Source organism: Rhinopithecus bieti, unplaced genomic scaffold (assembly GCF_001698545.2).
Source record: "Rhinopithecus bieti isolate Rb0 unplaced genomic scaffold, ASM169854v2 scaffold_13247, whole genome shotgun sequence".
Lineage (NCBI taxonomy): Eukaryota > Metazoa > Chordata > Mammalia > Primates > Cercopithecidae > Rhinopithecus > Rhinopithecus bieti.
Window position 1 is genome coordinate 2,405,844 of NW_016807505.1, and position 22,807 is coordinate 2,428,650.

A 22,807-nucleotide genomic window follows, 5' to 3' on the forward strand; every position below is an offset into this window, starting at 1 on the left:
AAGCTCAGCTGAGGCCATGATGGGTGTCAGTCGGCCTTTTCAATGGCACCTCGCCAGGGGCTGGGTCAGAAGAAAATCCAAGATCTGTTCCCATTCTCAGTTCACCTGCAGCCCTCATGGGTGAGGAATGTTCCCAGAGAAGAGAGGTAGAGGTGGGACAGGGCGAGGATGTAGAGCAAGGAGAGGGAAGGAAGTGCAGGGGACAGCATGGCAGGCTCTGACAGTCCTCGGTTGAACTCAGACTCTGCTCATGGTGCTGTCTGGAAGACACTGCGTCCCCAGCTCACTCTTCAGCTGCCCTGGGCATGGGCACATACTCCACAGGTGCACCCTGGACAGCTGTGGGCTCCTCTAGGCTGACATAAAGACTTCCAAGTTGAGAGAGCTTGAACACTGATAGCAAACCGTGTAGAACGAGCCGTCAGTGTTGTAATAGGGTGGGTTGGTCTTGGGTGTCTTTTTGTTTTTCTTCTCAGTTTCGTTCTGGTGTCCCCTTACTGAGCTGGCTATGTAGACTGGAAAGTACTAGTCCTACCAAGATATTTGCATTTTGATCAGAGGACACATGACGATTGAAAAAACTGTTGGAATCCAATATATACACACATACATACTTACATATTTAGATAAACAAACAAGCAACAGTTCTAGCCAGGTAAGGAAGAAATTTGGGGAAGGCTGAGAAAGGTTTCCAGTATTTGTCAGCTTCTAATATGTATTTGTTTGCCTAGGACTTTACCTCGGGAGCCTACTGCTAAGACCATAGTCATGTTCTAAGTGCTCAGGGAAAGCTAACAATGCTTACATTAGGACAATTCTCATCCTCAAGGCAATGAGAGCCTTTTGAGGCCCAAACAGTGTCATCAATCCAAATTTGGAGCCAGATCCAAAAGGGCAGCCAGGCAAGGCTGGCCATCCTACAGTGATAACACTCATGCCCCAGCACAGAACTGACCATCTCTTCTAAGATGTAAAGTGTTCTTAAAGTGGGAGTCCTAGATTCCTCAGGCAACTTCTTCTTCCTCTTCCTTTCCTCCTCCTCTTCCTGCTCCTCCTGCTCTTCCTCCTCCACCTCCTCCTCCTCCTGCTTCTGCTGCTGCTTCTTTCTTCTTTTTTTTAATAGGCTCTTACTCCGTCATCCAGGCTGAAGTGCAGTGGTGCGATCATGGCTTACTGCAACCTCTGCCTCCAGGGCTCAGGTGATCCTCCCACCTCAGCCTCCCAAGTAGCTGGAACTACAGGCACATACTACCAAGCCCGGCTAAGTTTTGTAGTTTTTGTGGAGCTGGGGTTGCATACCCCATTGCACACAAGGCTGGTTTGTCACATACCTAGGCTGATAGCTTGGGATCTAGGGTAGTTTGTTGGATCCCCAGAGCTGCATGCCACCCCTCCTCCATAGGCGCCTTCCTGGGAATCTTGTCCTCTCTCCGTTTGTGCTTTCGCCTGGAAGAAAGATTCTTCATCAAGGAACGCCCAGGTCACAGAATGAACAAGGTGATAACTTTAGCAATCAGGGCAAGCAGCTAATTAAATATTCTAGAAATGTAGTGACTTTGCTTGGTGCTTTTACCTAGAACAACTGGGATAGCTTCACTGTGGTCAAAACAATAGCCCCAGGCATTTCTAAATTTAAGAGAAGATCGAGGGTAACATCAGTGTGGCTCTTGGAAAATAGCAGGGTTAGATGAAGTTGGGACTGGCCAGCTCCATGCTCTCAAGTCATTTCCACACCGTTTTCCACCTTCTCTCTTGAAGCCCTTGCCTCCCTTGAGCTTCACTTTCACACATTCCCCCTCCCCTTTCTCATCTCTGTTCTTCTCTATTTAAAAACAAACCCATAACCCAAACTCATTGTTGTAGATGTGGGACCTGCTTGGTTTGAAAGACCTTCGTCTCCATTGCCTTTGCCCTTCCACTATCCCCAGATCTGGTCCTTGACATAACTCAGAGCGGCTTAAACTCTGAGGTTTTTTTTGTTTTGTTTTGTTTCTTTGTTTTGTTTTTGATATGGAGTCTCACTTTGTCACCCAGGGTGGAGTGCAATGGCATAATCTTGGCTTGCCACAAGCTCCTCCTCCTGGGTTCCAGCGATTCTCCTGCCTCAGCCTCTGGAGTAGCTGAGATTACAGGCCCGCACCACCACGCCTGGCTAATTCTTGTATTTTCAGTAGAGACAGGGTTTCGCCATGTTGGCCAGGCTGGACTTGAACTGGCTGGTCTCGAACTCTTGACTTCAAGTGATCTGCCCGCCTTGGCCTCTCAAAGTGCTGGGATTACAAGTGTGAGCCACTGCACCTGGGCAAACACTGAGATTCTTATTCTTATTCTTTAAATTCTGACCACAGCATCTACTTTTTCAATTCTGCAACTCTCTTAGGACTTTCAGAAATGTTCTTTATCTTTATTGTGCTGTGTACAACTTTGACACTTTCTTCAGAAGAACGCGTCTCTCTCTCTGTTTCAATGAAGTATCTTCTCCTCTCTTACTGTCCCCTTCTTAGTTTCTCTTCCTCCTTCCGTCACCCAGATTCCTGGCCTTTCAATAAGTTATCTTTCAGTCTCTTCTCTTCATTTTATATAGTATTTTATTTGATAGTAACACCAGCCTTTGTGGCTTCAACCCCCATCCTCGGGTATTAAAATATATTTTCCAATCTGCTACTTTAGCCTAGATCAGGATACTACGTAGATCTACAATTCTAATTTACTTCTGGAAAATTGAGGTGCATGGCTATTCTGTCAGATTCTAGAAGTTCTCACATATAGAATCTTAACACATTTTCATTGAGTTCAGTAGTGGTGCGTAACTAAATAGCTTATTTTTCTGCTGCTCTTTGTTCCTTCTTGTAGATCCAAGCTTCCATATGCTATAATTTATTAATATATTTATATTAATAATATATATAATATATAATTTATTAATAGTGTAAAGAATATTTTAAAATATTTTGAATACTGCAGATCAGATGGAGATGAATTCTCTAATATTTTCTGTGTGAAGATGTTTATTTCATCTTGATTTTGAAGGTCATTTTTTGGGGTACAGAATTGTAGGCTAAAATTTTTTTCTTTCAGTACCTGAAAAAAATCTCACACCACTTTTAAAATTTCTATTGTTTTTTATAAGATATCAGCCATGATCTTAACTATTTTATTATTTATGCAATGTACTTTTTGTCGACTCATCTTAAGACATTTTTAAATTAACTTTTCAGCAGTTTGATAATGATGTGCCCAGGCATGGTTTTCATAATGTTTATCATTCTTGGAGTTTGATGAAGTGCTCAGATCTGTGATTTGATGTATTTCATCACTTTTGGGAAATTCTTGACTATAATCTTTACAGATATATTTTAAAATCTCAATGTATTTTTGCGGGATGATTTACATATATATTCTCTTTGTAACACATTAGATGTTACTGGGTTGTGTGCTTTTTCAAGGCTGTGTTAACTCTATAGGAAGGAATGGATATGGGGAGTGAATCACCGTATCCAAGGTAGGCTCTCTTTCCTACACCATAGTCAATCTTTATCTCAGTACCTGGTTTTGTTCCTTTCATAGTACTCATAACTATAAAAAACAGTTGGTTTATTGATTAGCTACTTGTTTAATCTCTGTTTTATCCACTGTGATTTAAATGCTATGAAAGTGGGGACTTTACATCTTGATTATGCTCGATCCTCAGACGCTAGAACTCTGTGTAGCTCAGCAGTCTTCCACTAATTGTTGAATGAATAGTGGTAAGCAGAAAGGCAAAAACAAGATTTACTTACCACTTACACTAGAAGGGCGGCTGTTAAAAGGTACATATTAATAAAACTCTTCAAACAATTTATAATACTGGAAATGTTTGACTTGTAAAAATAGATTGGAAGGTGAAAGAAGTTTGAAATAATTCAGTGAAAAATAAAATATTTTGTAGTAGTTAGGCTTATCGGCTGTAATAGAATCATAGGACTTCACATCTGGATTTCTGACTACTTTAAGATACTTCATATGAGTGGAATCTTAACATATTTGTCCTTTTATGATTGGCTTATTTCACTTAACATGATGTCCTCAAAGTTCATCCACATAGTAGAACATGACAGGATTTATATATATTATAATATATATATATTATTATTGAGAGCATGAGTCTCGCTCTGTCCACCCAGAGCTGGAGTGGCAGTGGCAGCGATCGCAGCCTCACTGCAAGCTCCGCTCCCGGGTTCCCGCCATTCTCCTGTCCTCAGCCTGTCGCACCGAGTAGACTGGGACTACAGGCGCCCGCCACCCGCTCAGGACTAGTTTTTTTGTATTTTTTTTTTTTTTTTTTTGTTTTTTAGTAGAGAGCGGGGTTCAGCCATGTTTAGCGCAGGATGGTCTTCGATCTCCTGAGCCGTAGTGATCGCCGCGCCTCGGCCCTCCCAAAGTGCTGGGATTAAAGGTTTGAGTCACCACGCCTGGCCGATTTCTTTATTTTTTAAGGCTGAAAAATATTGTATGTATATGCCACATATTCTTTTTTCATTCACATGTTGATTGACATTTCTGTTCCTTCTACATCTTGGCTATTGTGATGTGCAGGAGTTTTTAAGTTTAATGTAGTCCATTTGTCTATTTTTGCTTCTGTTTCCTGAGCTTTTACTGTCATATCCAAGAAATTATTACCAAATTCAACATAATTAATCTTTTCCACTGTTTTCTCATAGACGTTTTATAGTTTTTGGTCTCATATTTAGGCTTTTGATCCATTTTGAGTTAAATTTTGTATATGATATATAGTAAGAGTGCTAACCTCATTCTTCTGCATATGGAGATACAATTGTCCCTGAATCATTTATAGACACTGTCCTTTTCTCATTTTGTAGTCTTGGCATCATTGTTGAAATTCATTTGGCTACTTTATGCAAGGATTTAAGTATGGGCTCTCTATTCTGTTCCATTGGTCTGTATATCTGTCTTTATACCAGTATCACACTGTTTGATTTTGTAGTAAGTTTTCAAACTAGGAAGTGTCAGACCTCCAACTTTCTTTTTTCCCCCCAAGATTGTTTTAGTTATTTGGGGGTCCCTTGAGACTCCATATAATTTTAGAATTGGCTTTTCTATTTCTGCCAAAAATGCTTTTGGTATTTATACTGGAATTATATTGAATCTGTAGATTGTTTTGAATAGGATTGACATCTTAACAATATTAGGCCTTCCAATCTGTGAAAGCAAGATGTCTTTTTACCTACTGGTGTTTTCCTTAATTTCTGCAGACAATGTTTTGTAGTTTTTGATGTATAAGTCCTTTGCCTCTTTAGTTGAGTTTATTCCAAAGTATTTTATTAATTTTAATGCTATTGTAAATGGAATTGTTTCATTAACTTCTTTTTTGTTTGTTGTTAATGTATATAAACACAACTGTCTTTTGAGTGTTGATTTTATATTCAGCAACTTTGCTGAATTTATTAGTTTTAACATTTGTGTGTGCATGTGCAATCTTTACAGTCATCTACATCTAAGATCATGTTGTCTGTGACTAGAGAAAATATTACTTCTTTCCCAAGTTGGATGGTTTTATTTCTTTTTAAGCAGAATTTCTTCCAGTACTATGTTGAATAGAAGCAGTGAATGCAAGCATTCATCTCTTGTTCCTCATCTTAGAAAAAAGCTTTTAGCCATCGAGGGTGAGGTTAGCTGTGGACTTTTTATGTATGGCCTTTATTATGTTGAGATAGTTTCCCTCTATTCCTATGGAATTGAGTGCTTTTTATAATGAAAGGCTGTTGAATTTTGTCAGATACTTTTCGGGATCAATTGAGAATGTGCATTTTAAAATTCATTCTGTTAATATAGCATAATATATTGATTGATTTTTTTTTTGTATGTTGAACCATCCTTGCATTTCAGGAATAAATTCCACTTGGCCATGATGTATAACAGTTTTAAAGTGCTATTGAATTCTGTTTTCTAGTATTTTGTTGAGGGGTTGTCATCAAAATTGTCAAGGGTATTGGCCTATACTTTCCTTTTGACTTTGCCTGCCTTTGCGGTCAGGGTAATGCTGTCCTTATAGAATGAGTTTGGAAGTATTCCTCCTCTTTATTTGTCTTGGCAGAGTTTAAGAAAGGATTAGTGTTTTTTCTTCTTTAAATGTTTGGTAGAATCCCTGGTGAAGCCACCTGGTCTTGAGCTTTTCAGTGACAGGAAGTTTTTGTTACTGATTCAGTCTCCTTACTAGTCAGAGATTGCTTAAGATTTTTTTTTTTCTCCTGAGACAGGGTCTCACTCTGTCACCTAGAGTAGAGTGCAGTGGCGTCATCATGGCTCACTGTAGTCTTGACCTCACTGGGCTCATGTGATCTTTCCACCTCAATCTTCTGAGTAGCTGGGACCACAGGTGTGCACCACCTCTCCTGGCTAATTTTTGTATTTTTTTGTAGACAGAGAGTTTTGCCATGTTGTTCAGGCTGATCTTTAACTCCAGGGCTCAAGCAAGTCACCTGCCTTGGCCTCCCAAAGTGCTGGGATTACAGATGTGAGCCACTGTGCCTGGCCAAGTTTTTCATTGTTTCATGAATGAGTCTTGGTAGGTTATATGCTTCTAAGAATATTTATTTCTTCTCGTTTATCACGTTTGTTGGCGTACAATTATTCACAATAGTCTCACAATTCTTCTTATTTTTGTGACATCGATTGTAACATTCTTTCATTTTTAAGTATAGTTATTTGAGTCTTCTCTCATTTTTTCTTAGTCTAGCTAAGGGTTTATATATTTCATTGATCTTTGAAGAATCAGCTCTTGGTTTTGTTGATTTTTTTCTATTTTCTATTTCCTATTTCGTTTATCCCTGTACAATCTGTATTATTTGCTTTCTTCAGCTACATTTCTTTAATTATATTTTTTTCCAGTTTTTTGAGGGTGTAAACTTAGATTGTTGATTTGAGGCTTTTCCTCCTTTTTAAATGTAAGTCTTTACTGCTATAAATTTCTTCCTTTGTACTGCTTTTGTTGTAGGCCATAAGTTTTGATATGTTGTGTTTTCTTTATTTGTCTCCATATATTTTCTAAGTTTCCTTGTGATTTCTCCTTTGACCTTTTGGTTGTTTAAGAGTAAATTATTCAATTTCCGTATCTTTGTGAATTTTCCCGTTTTGCTTTCCTGTTGATTTGTTTCATTCTATTGTACTTTGAGTGATTAAATCTTGAATGTGTTAAAACTTGTTTTGTGGACTAACATGTCTTCTGTCTTTGAAAATGTCTGCACTTGAGGAGAAGGTGTATTTTGCTTCTGTTGGGTGGAGTGTTCAGAAAATGTCTGTCAGGTCCAGTTGGCTTGTAGTGGTGTTCAAGTCTTCTGTTGCTTTGCTTATCTTCTGTCTGGTTCTTTATATAACTGAAAGTGAAATACGGAAGTCTCCCACCATTATCGTGCTGCTGTCTAGTTGTCTCCTCAGCTCTGCCAATGTTTACCTTATAAGTTTGGGAACTCTAATGTTAGACGTATATATATTTACAGTTGTTATGTCTTTCTTGTGAATGGACCCTTTTATTACTGAATAACAATCTTCTTTATGTCTTGTGGCATAAAATCTTTTGACTTAAAATCTCTTTTGTCCGATACAAATGTAGTCACCCTTACTTTCTTTAGATTCCCATTTGCATAGAATATCTTTTCTCATCCTTTCACTTTTAACCTATGTGTGTCCTTAGATCTAAAGTGAGTCTCTTGAAGACAGCATGTTCTTTGATCTTTTTAAAATCCATTTAGTCAATCTATATATTTTAATTAGGATTGTAATCCATTTACTTAGAAAGTAATTACTGATAGGGAAGGACTTACTGGTGCTATTTTGTTAAATTTTTTTTCCTGGATGTGTTATAGCTTTCTGCCCTTCCTTTCCTCTCTTGCTGCTCACTTTCTTTTGTGTTTGATTTTCTCCTTTCTTTTTTCTTTTCTTTTCTTTTCTTTCAAGACGGAGTCTTGCTTTGTTGCCCAGGCTGGAGTGCAGTAGTACAATCTCGGCTCACTGCAAGCTCTGCCTCCCGGCTTCATGCCATTTTCCTGCCTTAGCCTGCCAAGTAGCTGGGACTACAGGCGCCCACCACCATGCCCGGCTAATTTTGTTTTTGTATTTTTAGTACAGACCATTGTAACATGGTTTCACCGTGTTAGCCAGGATGGTCTCGATCTCCTGACCTCATGATCTGCCTGCCTTGGCCTCCCAAAGTGTTGGGATTACAGCTGTGAGCTGCCATGCCTGGCCGTGTTTGATTTTTTTGAGTGATATGTTTTGATTCCCTTTTGATTTTCCTTTGTGTATATTCTATAGATATTTTCTTCCTGGTTACCATTACAATTACATGAAATGTAACAATCTCTTTTAAACTGATAATTTCAATTGCATATAAAAATTATACTTCTGCTGTTGATTTCTTGTTTCATCCCATTGTGGTCAAATACAATACTTTGAATAATTTAAATCTTCTTAATGTGTTAAGACTTGTCTTAACAAGTCTTAAATCTTGACTTGTCTTTAAGACTTGTCTTCCCACACTTTATGTTGTTGATGACTTCAGTTACCTCTTTGTATACTGTGTATGCATTAACATAGTTTTCTGATTACTTTTTACACTTTGGTTTTTTAAATTCTATACCTGATTTAAAAGTAATTTCTATCTATTTATATGGTTTAATGTTGCTGTTTATCATTCTTCCACTTCAATTTGAAGGACTGCTTTCAGTATTTCTTATATGGCAGCTCTAGTCATGATGAACTCTCTTGGTTCCTTTCCTTTTCTTTCTTTCTTTCTTTTTTTTATTTTTTATTTTTCGAGACAAAGTCTCACTCTGTCACCTAGGCTGGAGTGCAGTGGCTCTATCACTTCAGCTTTACTTTATCTGAGAATGTCTTACATTCTTTTCATTTTGAAGGAGGTTTTTACCATATATAGTATTTTTGGTTGATTTTTTTTTCCTTTCAGCATTTTGAATATATTATCCAACTTCATTCTGTCCTGTAAGGTTGCTGCTGAGAAATGAGGTTGTAATCTAATACAAGCTCCCTTGTACAAGATGAGTCACTTTTCCCTTTTTGCTTTCAAGATTCTCACTGTCTGTGACTTTTGACAGTTGGATTATGATATGTCTCTTTGTGGATCTCTTTATTTTTATTCTACTTATGGTTCTTTTAGCTTCTTGATTATGTATGTCCATTTCTTTCCTCAGATTTGGGAAGTTTTCAGCCATCATTTCTTCAAATAGTCTCTTTCCCTGTTTGTTCCTTTTAAATTCCCATAATGCATATGTTATTCTGCTTGACACTCTACCTAAGTCCGTTAGGCTTTCTCTGCTTTGCTTCACTCTTTTTTTGTTTTTGCTTCTTTGTCTTGATAATTTAAAAAGTCCTGTTGTTGAATTTACTGATTCTTTCTTCTGTCTGATCAAGTCTGCTATCGAGTACTTCTTGTGAATTTTTAAATTCACTTAATATATTCCTCACTCCCGCTAGTTGTGTTTGGTTCTTCTTCTTAGTTTCTCTTTTCTGATATTATCATTTTGTTCTTTTTTTTAGAATTTCATTAGTTTTTTCCATCTGCGCCTTCTTTTATGTCCTTGAACATCCTTACGACAGTTATTTTGAATTATCTGTATGCTAATTCATATATTCCCATGCCTTTAGGGTTAGTTTCAGGATATTTAATTTGTTACCTTGGGCCCAGTCTTTGTGGTCAGGTTTCATGCAGGAAGGACTTTCACCGATCAGCATGGCCAGAGATCCTGGAGACGTCTAAAGCCTTTTCTGGGGATGCATACTCTTCAGACTTGCACACTTAATGTATTAGGTTGGTGCAAAAGTAATTTCCAAGAACCGCAATTACTTTTGCACCAAGTTAATAATGGAAGGGTGCGTTGCTTTCTACTCAGGGGCTCCCTCTGATGTCTCTCTGTGGTACTGCAGTTTCTTTGGTGGTGTAGCAAACTCAGGTACTGGCACTCCCCCTACTGTCTTTCTATGGTACTGCAGACTCCGGGGGTAAAACAAGCCATGTTCATTGTCTCTGTTCTGAGTCCACCAACCTGCCACCCTGTTCCTGTAAGCATTTAAATTCAGAGAACACAGAAACCAGTCCCTTGGGCAGCCCCACAAAGAGTCAGAATGTTGAAAATATTCTACTCTTTTCCTTCTTTCCTCAGAGAGAAGTTGGGAATGTTCTCCTGAGCACACCGTGTGATACTTGGGAGGAGGCACTCTGGCACGTGTGGGCCAGAAATTTTCCTACGGGGACTTCTGTGTGGTTGGCTTTGCACGGGCCAGGGGTGCTGCAGAGACCTCTGAATTGTATTCGAGATCTCTCACAGAGGCAGTTGGTCTGTATCGTGTGGTTAAGTCAGTGGCTTCACATGGAAAGTAGAGTCTGGGGTTTCCTACTCTGCCATCTTGCTGATGTCACTTTGTTCATGTCCCTCAGGTACAATGAGGTTTGTCAGGCACTGAGGATTTTCATACCATCATCAGCTAAAGGTATAGTGCAGTTAGCCCTTCACATCTGCTCTGAACTGACAGCTCTGCTGGTCAGTGCAGTTCTGCATTCCCTGCCAGATGGTGGAAGGGAGAAGCCGCTATTACGAAGGGAGTTGTTAAAAACTTATCTTTCCTGTTATAACGAACAGAATTCGTGGTTGCAAAAAGAACTTACTTCAAATATTCAGTTTATAGATGGAGAAAATGAGCCCCATCAAATTTAAGTGACTTTCTCAAGGCCATATGGCTACTTTAGAGTCAAATTTATAACATTACTATACTTGGCAGATGCTTTCCTCAATTCTCTTACATTCTTACCCTCAAACCCTTTCAGGAGGTGGAAATTTAGATCTGAGCCTTTGAGCACCTGCCTATCAGAGCTCTGAAGGATTTGTGGTTCTGAACTTAACAGCAGTGTTTTTATTCTTTTGAGAACAGGAATTCCCAGCGTCTTTTAGTAGCATGTTTTACATGGATGCGTAAAAATGTAGAACGTCACCATCTGCCTCCTTCCATGTTACTTGTCGTATCTGAGCCACAGCGAAATGACAGTAACCTTATCTTGATCTTTGTCACCTCTTGCTGGCCTCCTTGAGATCACATATTTAAAGGGTGTTTGGGAAAGGAGTGAGGGCTTTGGAGTTCTGGGATGAATGGAAATAGGATTAGCTGTAAACCCTATATTTGAGGGTCTGAACCAAGTAAATTGGCCAAATAGGACCTTAACTGAGCTGGAATGGGACCTGCGATAGTGACTTTACCATCTCGGGGCTCCAGTACTAAGTTATAGAAAACATTTTTGCAAGGACTCAGAGTGTTGGCAAAACTGCAGTGTTGACCAAGTTTGCTTATCCCATGTGCTTTTTACCCAAATTCTTCCACTTACTCCCCATAACAGTATTCTCCAAGTTAGAAAAAAAGCATTTGAAAACAAATCTTCACTGAGATGCTGTGGATAGGTTTAATATAATCCTCAGAGACAGAGAATTTGTGTTTAAAAAATTCTTGAAAGATTATTTGTCATGATAATCATGATGATGATCATGATGATGATCATGATGATGATGATAAAAAACAGTACTAATCCCATTGAAGTATTTGTTCTCTAGGTCTGGTTTTTTTTTTTTTTTTTTTTTTTTTTTTTTTTTTTGAGACGGAGTCTCGCTCTGTCACCCAGGCTGGTGTGCACTGGTGCGATCTCGGCTCACTGCAAGCTCTGCCTCCCGGGTTCACGCCATTCTCCTGCCTCAGCCTCCCGAGTAGCTGGGACTACAGGCACCCACTGCCTCGCCTGGCTAGTTTTTTTGTATTTTTAGTAGAGATAGGGTTTCACCATGTTAGCCAGGATGGTCTCCATCTCCTTACCTTGTGATCCTCCCGCCTCAGCCTCCCAAAAGTGCTGGGATTACAGGCGTGAGCCACTGTGCCCGGCCTAGAGTCTCTTTAAGCCTCACTACCAAAATAGAAAACTCCAGGAGGTTGAGGGTGGAACCCTGGATTCTCTGCTTTGGTGAAGCTGCAGAATCCCAGTTAAGTCACTCCTCACTCATAGTTTAACTTCCTCTCTGTAAAATGGGAACAAGAATGCTACTGCATACTGATTAAATGCAAAGTGCTGATCACAGAGACATGTAATAAATCTTATCACCCTTTGTCCGTGGACGTTAGCAGAGGGAGAGAAGGCAGAACTGAAAGGAAGGTTGGTGATGGGTGTAGGGGAGCCTCTACCTAATGCATCATTGTGTTCAGTGGGACTCTTAGTTTAGGAAAAGGAAAGGGATGGATGAGCCCCGTTCCCCACCCTCATCCCCAAAGGCGGGAAAGATGGAAGGGAGGTTCCCAGCTATTGGGAGAGCCTTTTATGCCTTGGGGGCATGAGAGTTAATGCTATTTATTCATCTTCTGAAAATTCATGGGCTGGTATTTAAATACTTCAGTCATATTTAGTCATATTTACTCTTTTCATGAAAAAGTAGAAACTTAAGTGCCTAGGGTGACTTTTAAACATAAACATTATTTGAAAAGAAGCGAATGCAATATTTTGGCATTCTATTCTACATTTAATTCCAGGGGCCTTAACAACCATAGCTAAAAATTTGCTGAGTGGCTGCTGCTTACTGTGTAACAGCTCGGCCCTCTACCCTCATCTTGAATTAGGTTCTGCTATCAGCCTGTCTTCCACCTAGGGGAACTGAGGCACAGAGACGTGAAGAAACTTTTCGAGATGGTAGAACTGGTGAGCAGCTAAGCCCCTCTGCAGCCAGGCTGCACCCTCCATGGGTATGTCACCTCACTTGACACGTCTGCTCAAAGTTCCTCAGTGTCTCTGTGCCTCATCCCCACTGCAGGTCTGGGACAGCTCTTTAGGGATTCCCTTGCATGGACAGCTGTAAACACCTAGACCTCTTCCCCCTCCACCTTTTTGTCCCTGTCAACACCTATTGGTCCTGTAGCTTGTCTGTTGGAATCTCTGTTTCTGTTTTTTGTTTTTGTTTTTGTTTTTTGAGATGGAGTCTTGCTCTGTCACGCAGGCTGGAGTGCGGCAGCACCATCTCGGCTCACTGCAAGCTCCACCTCCCAGGTTCATGCCATTCTCCTGCCTCAGCCTCCCGAGTAGCTGGGACTACAGGCGCCCGCCACCACACCCGGCTAATTTTTCTGTATTTTTAGTGGAGACGGGGTTTCACCGTGTCAGCCAGGATGGTCTCCATCTTCCTGACCTCGTGATCCACCCGCCTCGGCCTCCCAAAGTGCTGGGATGACAGGCTTGAGCCACCATGCCTGGCCTGTTGTTTTCTGTCTCTTGCTTGTTTATGAATGAATGAATATTCATGGTTTCATTTGCTCTCGCAACGTTACTCTCTACTTTTTCCTCTCCATGGAGGTAATGTAATTTTTGTTGTAACAGGTGATTATTTTCAGGAACATCTCTGTCTCCGATGATCTTTTATTAGCCATTTGCTCGACTACTTGGGTCAGCTTGTAATCGTCATCATGTTCTAGGGGACATTTAAAAATTATTCTCTTTCAAAAGTAAGACAGTGCTAGATAATCAGTAAGGTGACTGTTGTTTATAATGGTCTATTGTATATTTCAAAGTAAATGAAAAAGAATAATTCAGATGTTCCTAGCACAAAGAAAGGACGAATGTTTAAGCCAATGGATGTTCCAATTACGCTGATTTGATCTTTATAGACTATGTAAATGTATTAACACATGTATCCCAAAAATATGTACATCTGTTATGTATCAATAAAAAAAGAACATTAAAAGAGAAAAGGACGTATTTTTTCGTGTTGCAGTTGGCAAGCTTGTGAGCATTTAACATGTAAAGTTAAGTAATTATAACTTTACAACTGCAATTTTTACAAACCATACTTGTGCAACATCCGGGGGTCACCTACAGTGCCAGATGCTGTGGGAAGGGTGAGGGCGAATCACAGAGACCTGCCTTCTGATGGCCAGCTTTCCTTGTTGAGGGTGCTAAAAGGCGCCCATGACCTAAAAATAGGGAGTAATCATATAATGTAGGGATTCAGAGAAAGGAAATACATCTTTTTTTCTCCACTACTGTATGTTAACTTAATTTCCCTAAAAGACCCCAGACACTTATTCAAAGTTTATGTGAGTGGCTGAGCCCAGTGGCTCATGCCTGTAATCACAGCACTTTGGGAGGCCCAAGTGGGAAGGCTGTTTGAATCTGGAAGTTCAAGACCAGCCTAGGCAACATAGCGAGACCCTGTTTCTATAAAAACATTAAAAAATTAAAAAATTAGCCTGATATGTTGGTGTGTGCCTATAGTCCTAGTTACTTAGGAGGCTGTTACGGGAGGATTGCCTGAGCCCAGGAGGTCCAGGCTGCAGCGAACCTTGATTGCACCATTGCACTCCAGTGTGGGCAACAGTGCAAGACCCTGCCTCAAAATAAATGAGTAATAAAATAAAATAAGTTAAAATTCTGCATGAGAACTACCTTTTGTAAGAGGTAGTAATCAAAAGACTCAACTCAGAAAGAACTAAGTGACTGTGACTACTGGTCCTTGTGGCCCTGGACGCCTGCCACCTCCATGCTCTGGGTTCTGTGTAAATCCATAGACTCATTCCTTCTGTGATGCCTTCCTGCCATGCCACCTTCCCCTGGTAGATGACTGCAGAACCCTACCTTGTGAACCCATGCTGAGCCAAGCACAACTCCTCTGTCTTTTTTTCTACCCTTTTCTTTTCCTCTCCTTGATTTTTCTAAAGTAAATTATGCTGTCATAAGTCTGGTTTTAGAGAGAACCTTCTTGGAATTTTGAGAAGCCAGCTCAATACGACTTGCCGTTTCACGCTGGAAAAGTTAGGAGAACATCTAGAATCAGATCAGCCAGGCTTCCTCTTTTCTTGTTATGAACCACGCCAGGAATTAACCCCATTTTAGAAGGACACAACTTACTTATTGACCCACCTGACTTATTAAATAACATCTGTGCTCATCTCAGGGGGCCCAGGGCCAAATAAGGAACCATCAAAATTAGCAAAATGAGACATTTATTACCATATGAAGACCATCAGGAGAGGGGCTGAGGTGAGTTTAGCAGGAATCTTGTACTATATTAAATGTGATTTTTAGATGTCAAGTCCCAAAGGATTTGATGTCGGGAACTTTCTTCAAATAAAATACAATGTATTCCCTTTTGACCATGACAGGATTCCTTTAACTTCCACAATAAGCAAAGCAAAGCATCTGCTCACCCCTAGTTTTTGGCACGTGCCTCTAGGTCCGTCCACAGACCCACCCGACCCTGCATTCCTTCCCCAGCAAGGCCGCTGCCAGGTCCCCCTTCCCAATGGGGCTGTCCCCTCAGCTCATCATGATAGTTCAGGTAGTCCTCCACAAGCTCTCCTCTCTGGCTTCTTCCAGGATATAGACGACCGTGGAGAGTGGAGAAAAACAACCAAGCCTAGATCTGCTTTGGTTTTGTAACAGAGACAAAGAGAAAAGGCAGCCCATGTACTCCCCTTAGGACCACCTCAATCCGTCAGTGGAGCAAATGTGGCTGATGCTTGTCGAGGCTTAGCCAGGTTATCTTTGCAAGGTTCACGTATGCTGCACAACTTATGAGTTTATGATTCTTCTCAGATATACTAATTCTCAATTCTTAGGAAATAATAGCAACCAGATAAGGAAGGTAGAATTCAAAGGAAGAATCCGTTTTAACCCAAATGTATGGGACTCAGTTCCATCATCCCTATTTTATTCTTTAAAAAAATAGAACCTGCTTTCTTTCGCTCAGAAAATTGCTCCCCACCACCCCATTTCTGGCTTTCCTACCTTCGTCTCCCCATCCTTCTCTTGGCTACTTAGGGTTTATTATATTGTAGTAAAATACACATGACACAAAATTTACCATCTTAACCATTGTTAAATGTACAGTTGAGTGGCAGTAGTCCATTCACATCGCTGTGTAGCCACCACCGCCGTCTGTCTCCAGAACTCTTTTCGTCTTGCAGACCTGAAACTCTGTACCCATTAAACAGCTCCCATTTCCCCTTCTCTAGTCACTGGAAACCAACATTGTACTTTCTGTCTCTTTGAATTTGACTACTGTAGGAGGCTTATATAAGTGGAATCATAGTATTTGCTCTTTTGTGACTATCTTACTTCACTTAGCATAATGTCCTCAAGGTTTATCCATGTTGTGGCACGTATCACAATATCCTTCCTCTTTAAGGCAAAATAATATTCCATTGTCTATGTATACGATATTTTTTAAATCCGTTCATTTGTTCATAAGCACTTGAGTTGTTTCTACCTTTTGGCTATTGTGAATAATATTATTAGCATAGCTGTTCAATCTGTTTGAACCCCTCCTTTTCATTCCTTCGAGCGTATACCCAGACCTGGAACTACTGGATCATACGGTAATTCTGTTTTTAGCTTTTTGAGGAATCACTCTACTATTTTCCACAGTGGGTATATCATTTTCCTTCCCACAAACAATGCACCAGGATTATAATGTCTTCATCTCCTGGCTGGCACTTGTTATTTTCTGTTGTTGCTGTTTGTTTGTTTGTTTTTGTTTGTAATTGTGGCCATCCGAATGGGTGTGAGGTGTGATTTTGCAGTTTTGATTTTTAATTTCCCTAATAACTGATGACGTTTTCATGTGCTTATTATCCGTTTCTATATTTTCTTGGGCGAAATGTCTGTTTAAGTTTTTTGGCCATTTAAATCAGGTTCATTTGTTGTTGTTGTTGTTGAGTTGTAGGAGTTATTTATGTATTCTGGATATTAACCACTTAGCAGAGATACCATTTGCAAATATTTTCTCCCACTCAATGGGTTGCCTTTTAACTCTGTTGTGCCCTCTGTGCACAGAAGTTTTAAATTTTGTTACAGTCAAGTTCATTTGTTTTTCTTTTGTTGCCTGATCTTCTGGTGTTATATGCAAGAGATTGTTGTTAAATCCAATGTCAAGCTTTCCCCCAAGCTTTCTTCTGATAGTTTTGTAGTTTCAGGCCTTACAGTTAGGTCTCAAATCCATTTTGAGTTAATTTTTGTATATGGCGTAAGGTAAGGGTCCAGCTTCATTCTTTTGCCTGTGGATATCCAGTTTTCCCAGCACTGTTGGTTGAAAAGACTGTCCATTTCCCCACTGAACAGTCTTGGCAACTTTGTGGAAGATCATTTGTCAGGGCTTAGTCTTGAGTCTTTGAATTATAAACCTTGAGCTGCCTGAGGCCAGTCTCCTTCCTGGCTTCTACTGTCAGAGCCACTATTCTAGTGCTTCATGTACATTAGCATGACTCTGCTTAAAAGAGCATCTGCAGGCACAGTGGCCCACACCTGTATTCCCAGCACTTTGGGAGGCCAAGGTGGGTAGATCACTTGAGGTCAGGAGTTCGAGACGAACTTGGCTAACATGGTGAAACCTTATCTCTACTAAAAATACAAAATTAGCTGGGTGGGGTGGCAGGCGCCTGTAATCCCAGCTACTTGGAAGACTGAGTCAGGAGAATCGCTTGAACCTGGGAGGCGAGGTTGCGGTAAGCTGAGATTGCGCCATTGCACTCCACCGTGGGAGACAAAGCAAGACCCTGTCTCAAAGAAAGAAGCTTCTACTAAAAGCTCTTCATTTTCCTTGGCATTTTGCGAGTGTGTGTGTGTGTGTGTGTGTGTGTGTGTGTGTGTACACATACTGCAAACTCTTATCTCTTACACCCTTCATCGCACTGTTGCACTCACTACATTTGCTGCTTCTCACTGCAAGCAGTTAAGGCTTTATGTTTGTTGGTTCTTTTAATTTAATGATATAAAAAGCTCTGGAAGCCCAAAGTCTAATAAGTTGTATGAAACAACCAGAAAACTGTCTTGCTGAAAGTAGGTCCATAACCAACTGACTTAACACCCTTTGGTACAGCATAATCAAAGGTTCTGCGGTGTTTGGAGATGGAACACTTGTTGAATCCAATAATTTGAAGAAAGATGCTACCTAATTTCCATAGCAGTTAGCAAAGCTTAGTCTAAAATGAAGAATACTCCTTTTATGAAACTTAAGCACTGTGTATTTAGTGGATGGAACGTGTTGGGGCGTTTTCCAAAATGCCAACCACTCTTGCAGCTCACATGACGTGGCCGTACTGACAGACATTGTAGGAGTTGGTTCAGATTCATTATCATTGCTTTCATTACGTGAAGGTCTGGGGATCGCTGCCCAGGGCACAGACCAGTGGATGTGCAATTTTACAAGAGACTGAGAGCTCAGAGCTGCCATTCGTTGTTTCAAAAGTAGAGTGTGGAATTCCGTTTGTGAATGTTGAGTTCTTCAGCACAATTGAAGGAAACACACTGATATAATTGCATAGGCGACACTCTTGTTTCTATAGAAACGGTCTGTTTCATGGGAAAGGGTTCAGGAGTCTTGTTCGTATTCCTCCTGGGCAGAAATTTTCTGGAATTGGTTCTGCCCTATCCTTTGTCAGTCGCTGAGTGCAGAGTGAAGGCAATGTCCTCCTTTTGGAGGACACCGACCTCCGACTTAGAGGTCCGTGGGCTCAGCTGTCTCATGATCAGGCTTGTTCAGTTCTTTTGCTGCCATAAAAACAGAAACTGGTTTCCCTGAAAGCCAAATGAGCCAGGGTGGCCTCTGACACACGGCATTAGAGAGATCAACCTGTGCTTATATAAATGTTATGCCTTCATAATCGAAACAGTAATTGTTGGACTTACTAACACTCCATTGTGTTTTGAGTTGGATTGAAACTCTGTGATGTCTGTGCGTATATGTATCTTTAAGTCATATTGATAACAATAAATAATATTTCTCATTTTTTATTGGTGTATAGACTCACCAGAACGTTGCCTTGAGTTGCTTTGCTTTGGAAGGATAGCTAGACAGCTATGTGGTGGACACGCAACCCAACAATGTTACTGACGTTGCTCCTGTCTTGTGTTGAGCTTTATAGCAAAACTTTGACATTAAATTACTCATGCAGTAGCTCACCGTGTATCTCCTATCTTTGCCATAAAAATCAGCTTAAGTAATGTTACTATATATCTTTATAGTCTCCTATGACTGGCAAGTTGCAGTGTATAAATATTCTATTTTCCTGGAACTGAAGAGATACGAGAAAGAATCTCTCGTCCTTGGAGACTTTTGAAAAGAAGGGCTCGAACTGTAATTACAAGAAAAGTCCCAAAGAAAGCCCTGCCCATGTGTGTTTCCAACATGTCCCTGTGTTGCTACGTGTGAGACTTTGGGACTTGAATATGCTCTCCTGTCTTTCTCCGGCACAAAGTATTAACATCCATGTATTTTTCTCCACAGTAAAACCGACCGTAATTGACGTTGACATTTATGTTAACAGCATTGGCCCTGTGTCATCAATAAACATGGTAAGAAGCTCCTTTATTTTCTGATCTAACGGCTGTTGCACCTCCTCTTGTTACATTCTCATTGTGGATTTCTGTTTGAGATTTATCATGCAGGTTTAAAATTCACACTGACTTCTTAAATCTGTAGCACTTATTGGAATATTGAAAGTGGTAAAAAAAAAAAAATGAAGAAACAGAGCTTGTGACAGTAGTACCTTTCCACTTTTAGTTTCTTCTTTCATGATCCAAGAGACCTGTCTTGTATAGTGTTTCTTAGGAAAGGATTCTAGATCACTCAGATTTTACTTTCGTCTTCAGTTTGGACTTTGAGAGTAAATAAACTGCCTCTGCTTTTTAGTATGGGATCAAATATGTGCTTTCCCCGAGTAGGCTATTCCCACAGGCTAGTAAGCAAATTAAGCTCAAGAACTATTGGATGTGAAAGAAGTCCTTCCCTGTGCGAAAGTGCCTGGCCATGAAGCAAGTGTGGGGATATTGGAATACGTTAGGGTGAGAGCCTTCCCTGGTGAGCTGAAGGCCGCAGTCCACCTGCCAGCAAAGGGTTACTAGGAGTCCCTAGGATCCCTGAACAGGCCTGGCAATTGCAGCCCAAAGCGTTGTCAGGAACTGCCGCCTGCAGAGGTCCTGCCTGTGCTCCCTGGTGCACGTTTGCTCCTGATCCGGGGAGACATATGAGGCCGAGGGAGGGGAATTGCCAAAATGCTGACTTAAATGTCTTCTTTTCATTGCAGTGTTCTGTGGATGGAAATAACCCCTCCAAAATTAGTAGCAAAATCATTTCTTTTCATTGCCAGATTTTAAAAGTGTTCTTTTCTCTGGTGATATAAGGGTTCCATGCAGGGGTAAAGTTATATTTATGGGTGATTCACTTAAAAAATCTCCATATCATCCCTAAACTGGAGCAAAGAAGTGGAATGAATAAAGGAGAATTATTTCACACAACCTATGTGCTGCAGATGGCTGTATATTAAAATCAAGTTGTGGATGTAATATTCCCTTTTCCTGATACACCATTATTCAGTTGACTGCATAGAGTAACCCTTTCTTATGTATGTTTCTTGTGCTGGAGTTTTATTTTCTTGCATTTGTTCCACAGCCGTTTATTCAACACCTTTATGTCTAACATGTATCTATGTTTAACACTCAAAGAAGAAGTGCCTTCCTGGATATATGGTTACAGAATTATTTCAGGAATAGTCAATTGCATTTGCACATAGAGGGATTTTCATGCAGGTCTTTAGCTTTAGAACTTACTTTGTGCCTTGTGTTAGGCTTTGTTATTAGAATCGATGGGAATTTTCATGTGGAAATCACGGGCTGCGGAGAAGGAGGCCTAGTGAATAACAGGTTCCTTCAGCGTGATATGACCTGCTGCAGGAGTGGAAGGGACTTCTCCAGTGAGGTCCTCTTCATCTGAAACTTGATGGATAGGCGAGAGTTTGCCAGGTGGGATAGAGTTTGAAGGTCCTTGGTGACACAGGAGGACAGACTGTGTTACACAGCTGGGGAAGAGGGAGTGATGTGTGGAGAGATCCCTGGTGGGGCACACAGAGGGAGCCGTGACCGAGGTCCTGAAGCTGTAGTTGATAGTCGGACCTCAGCCTTCTCTCCATCCAAAACAGATCCCTGCATTTGGAAACCATGAAAACCTTTTCCCATCAGAGATCTGAGCAGGTCATATTTCATGAGATTGGTTCAAATCCAGCCCGGGTGCGTTGGCTCACGCCTGTGATCCCAGCACTTTGGGAGGCTGAGACAGGCAGATCATGAGGTCAGGAGTTCGAGACCAGCCTGGCCAACATGGTGAAACCCCGTCTCTACTAAAAATACAAAAAATTAGCTGGGCATGGTGGTGGGCACCTGTAGTCCCAGCTACTTGAGAGGCTGAGGCAGAAGAATCACTTGAACTCAGGAGGCGGAGGTTGCAGTGAGCCAAGATCGAGCCACTACACTCCAGCCTGGGTGACAGAGATAGATTCCATCTTTAAAAAAAAAAAAATCAGTAAGATCACTAGTCAGACCCCTCTCTCCCTTAGAAAACACAAAAACCATCGGGCGCGGTGGCTCACACCTGTAATCCCAGCTCTCAGGGAGGCAGAGGCGGGAGGATAGCTTGAGCCCAGGAGTTCGAGACCTGCCTGGGTAATACAGCGAGACCCCGTTCTCCACAAAAAAAGGAAAAAAAAAAAAAAAAACAAAAACCACACGATGACACAGAGCTCACATTAGGGACTTGATATCATGAACTCTGATCCTTCCCTCTGGGGCGAGAAACGACCTTAGAATGGCCGGGGGCATCGTAAGCCCTGGGCCCCAGCGAAGAGCACGTGTGCACCAGCGTCCTGCTCATCTGGAGGCTGACACAGCAGGTTTCCAAGGCTGAGCTGTGGCAGGATGTGGAGTAGAAAGCTTTCTTCTGTTAACTGTCTCATTTGTAAAACTTGCCCTGAATATTTTGAAACATCGTGTAGTCCAGTTGGTTTTCTTTCTAGCATGGCTCTCTACCCTACTGAAGGGGTGGGGAGCCAGTGTGGCTGCCTGCTCCTGTGTGAGTCGGAAGCAGCTGACGCTTGCAGCCCTGGGGAAGCCGAATGCTAACAAGTGCTTTCCTCTGCAAACAGCGCCCAGGCTGTAGTCGGTGCCCAGCAGGGATGGCACTGTCTGGGCCACTCTGGAGTCTGATTTCCTGAGGAAGACACAGCATACTACTGGCCTACCTTGGCTCAGCAAAGCATAGAGGGCAGGCAAGGATTTGTTTAAAATGCACACACACACACTCATGCACACACACAGGCACACGCACACGTATGCGTGCACACATGCATCACACGCACACACACAGGCACACACACAGGCTAGCACATTCACAGGTTTAATTCCCATGTTCTCCTTGCGTGAGTTGCTCTGTGTCTCTCTCGGTTCCTTCACGCACATGTGCCGTGCGATCAATGTGAGGCCCTGTGCTGGGTGAAGGTGAGACACGATGAACCAAGGCCTGCTTTGGTGAGGCGAGTCTGTGGATGGGCTGAGTGCCAGAGTGGAGGTAGGTTCCCTTGTAAGCAGCCCGGACGGAGCTGGCAGGCTCTAGCTGGCCTGGGGGAAGTTTCAAAGCCCTCAGGAGGCAGGGGCCTCGGGGACCACTTCTGGAAGAATGAGTGTTTCTGACCTTTGCTCTGGGAATGCTTTGCTGGGAGACCAGAATGATGAGGGCGCCTCACATTGCCGAGCGCATCGCATAGACCTGCTACGTCTGTGAAACCAAACAACGTAATTTTCAAAGAAGTAAAGGACTTAGAAATGAAACACAGATCTTAGAAAAAACAATAAAAGTGTAAAAGTAGAGAACTGACTGTGTAGGTGGGTATTGGGGATTGAGTTAGCAGGAAAAAGGAATATAAGAAAGACTAAAACAATCAAAGAATACAA

The 22,807-nt window shown here is 41.3% G+C and overlaps 1 protein-coding gene across 1 annotated transcript in view; it reads left to right on the top strand.

Annotated features, from left to right (window-relative positions):
- The window catches only part of GABRG3 (gamma-aminobutyric acid type A receptor subunit gamma3), a 559,764-nt gene that overhangs the window by 37,706 nt on the left and 499,251 nt on the right, over positions 1-22,807 (top strand). Inside the window, exon 3 of the mRNA XM_017882409.1 lies at positions 19,314-19,381. Within this exon, the coding sequence (XP_017737898.1) occupies positions 19,314-19,381 (68 nt within the window). The remainder of the gene's footprint in view (positions 1-19,313; positions 19,382-22,807) is intronic.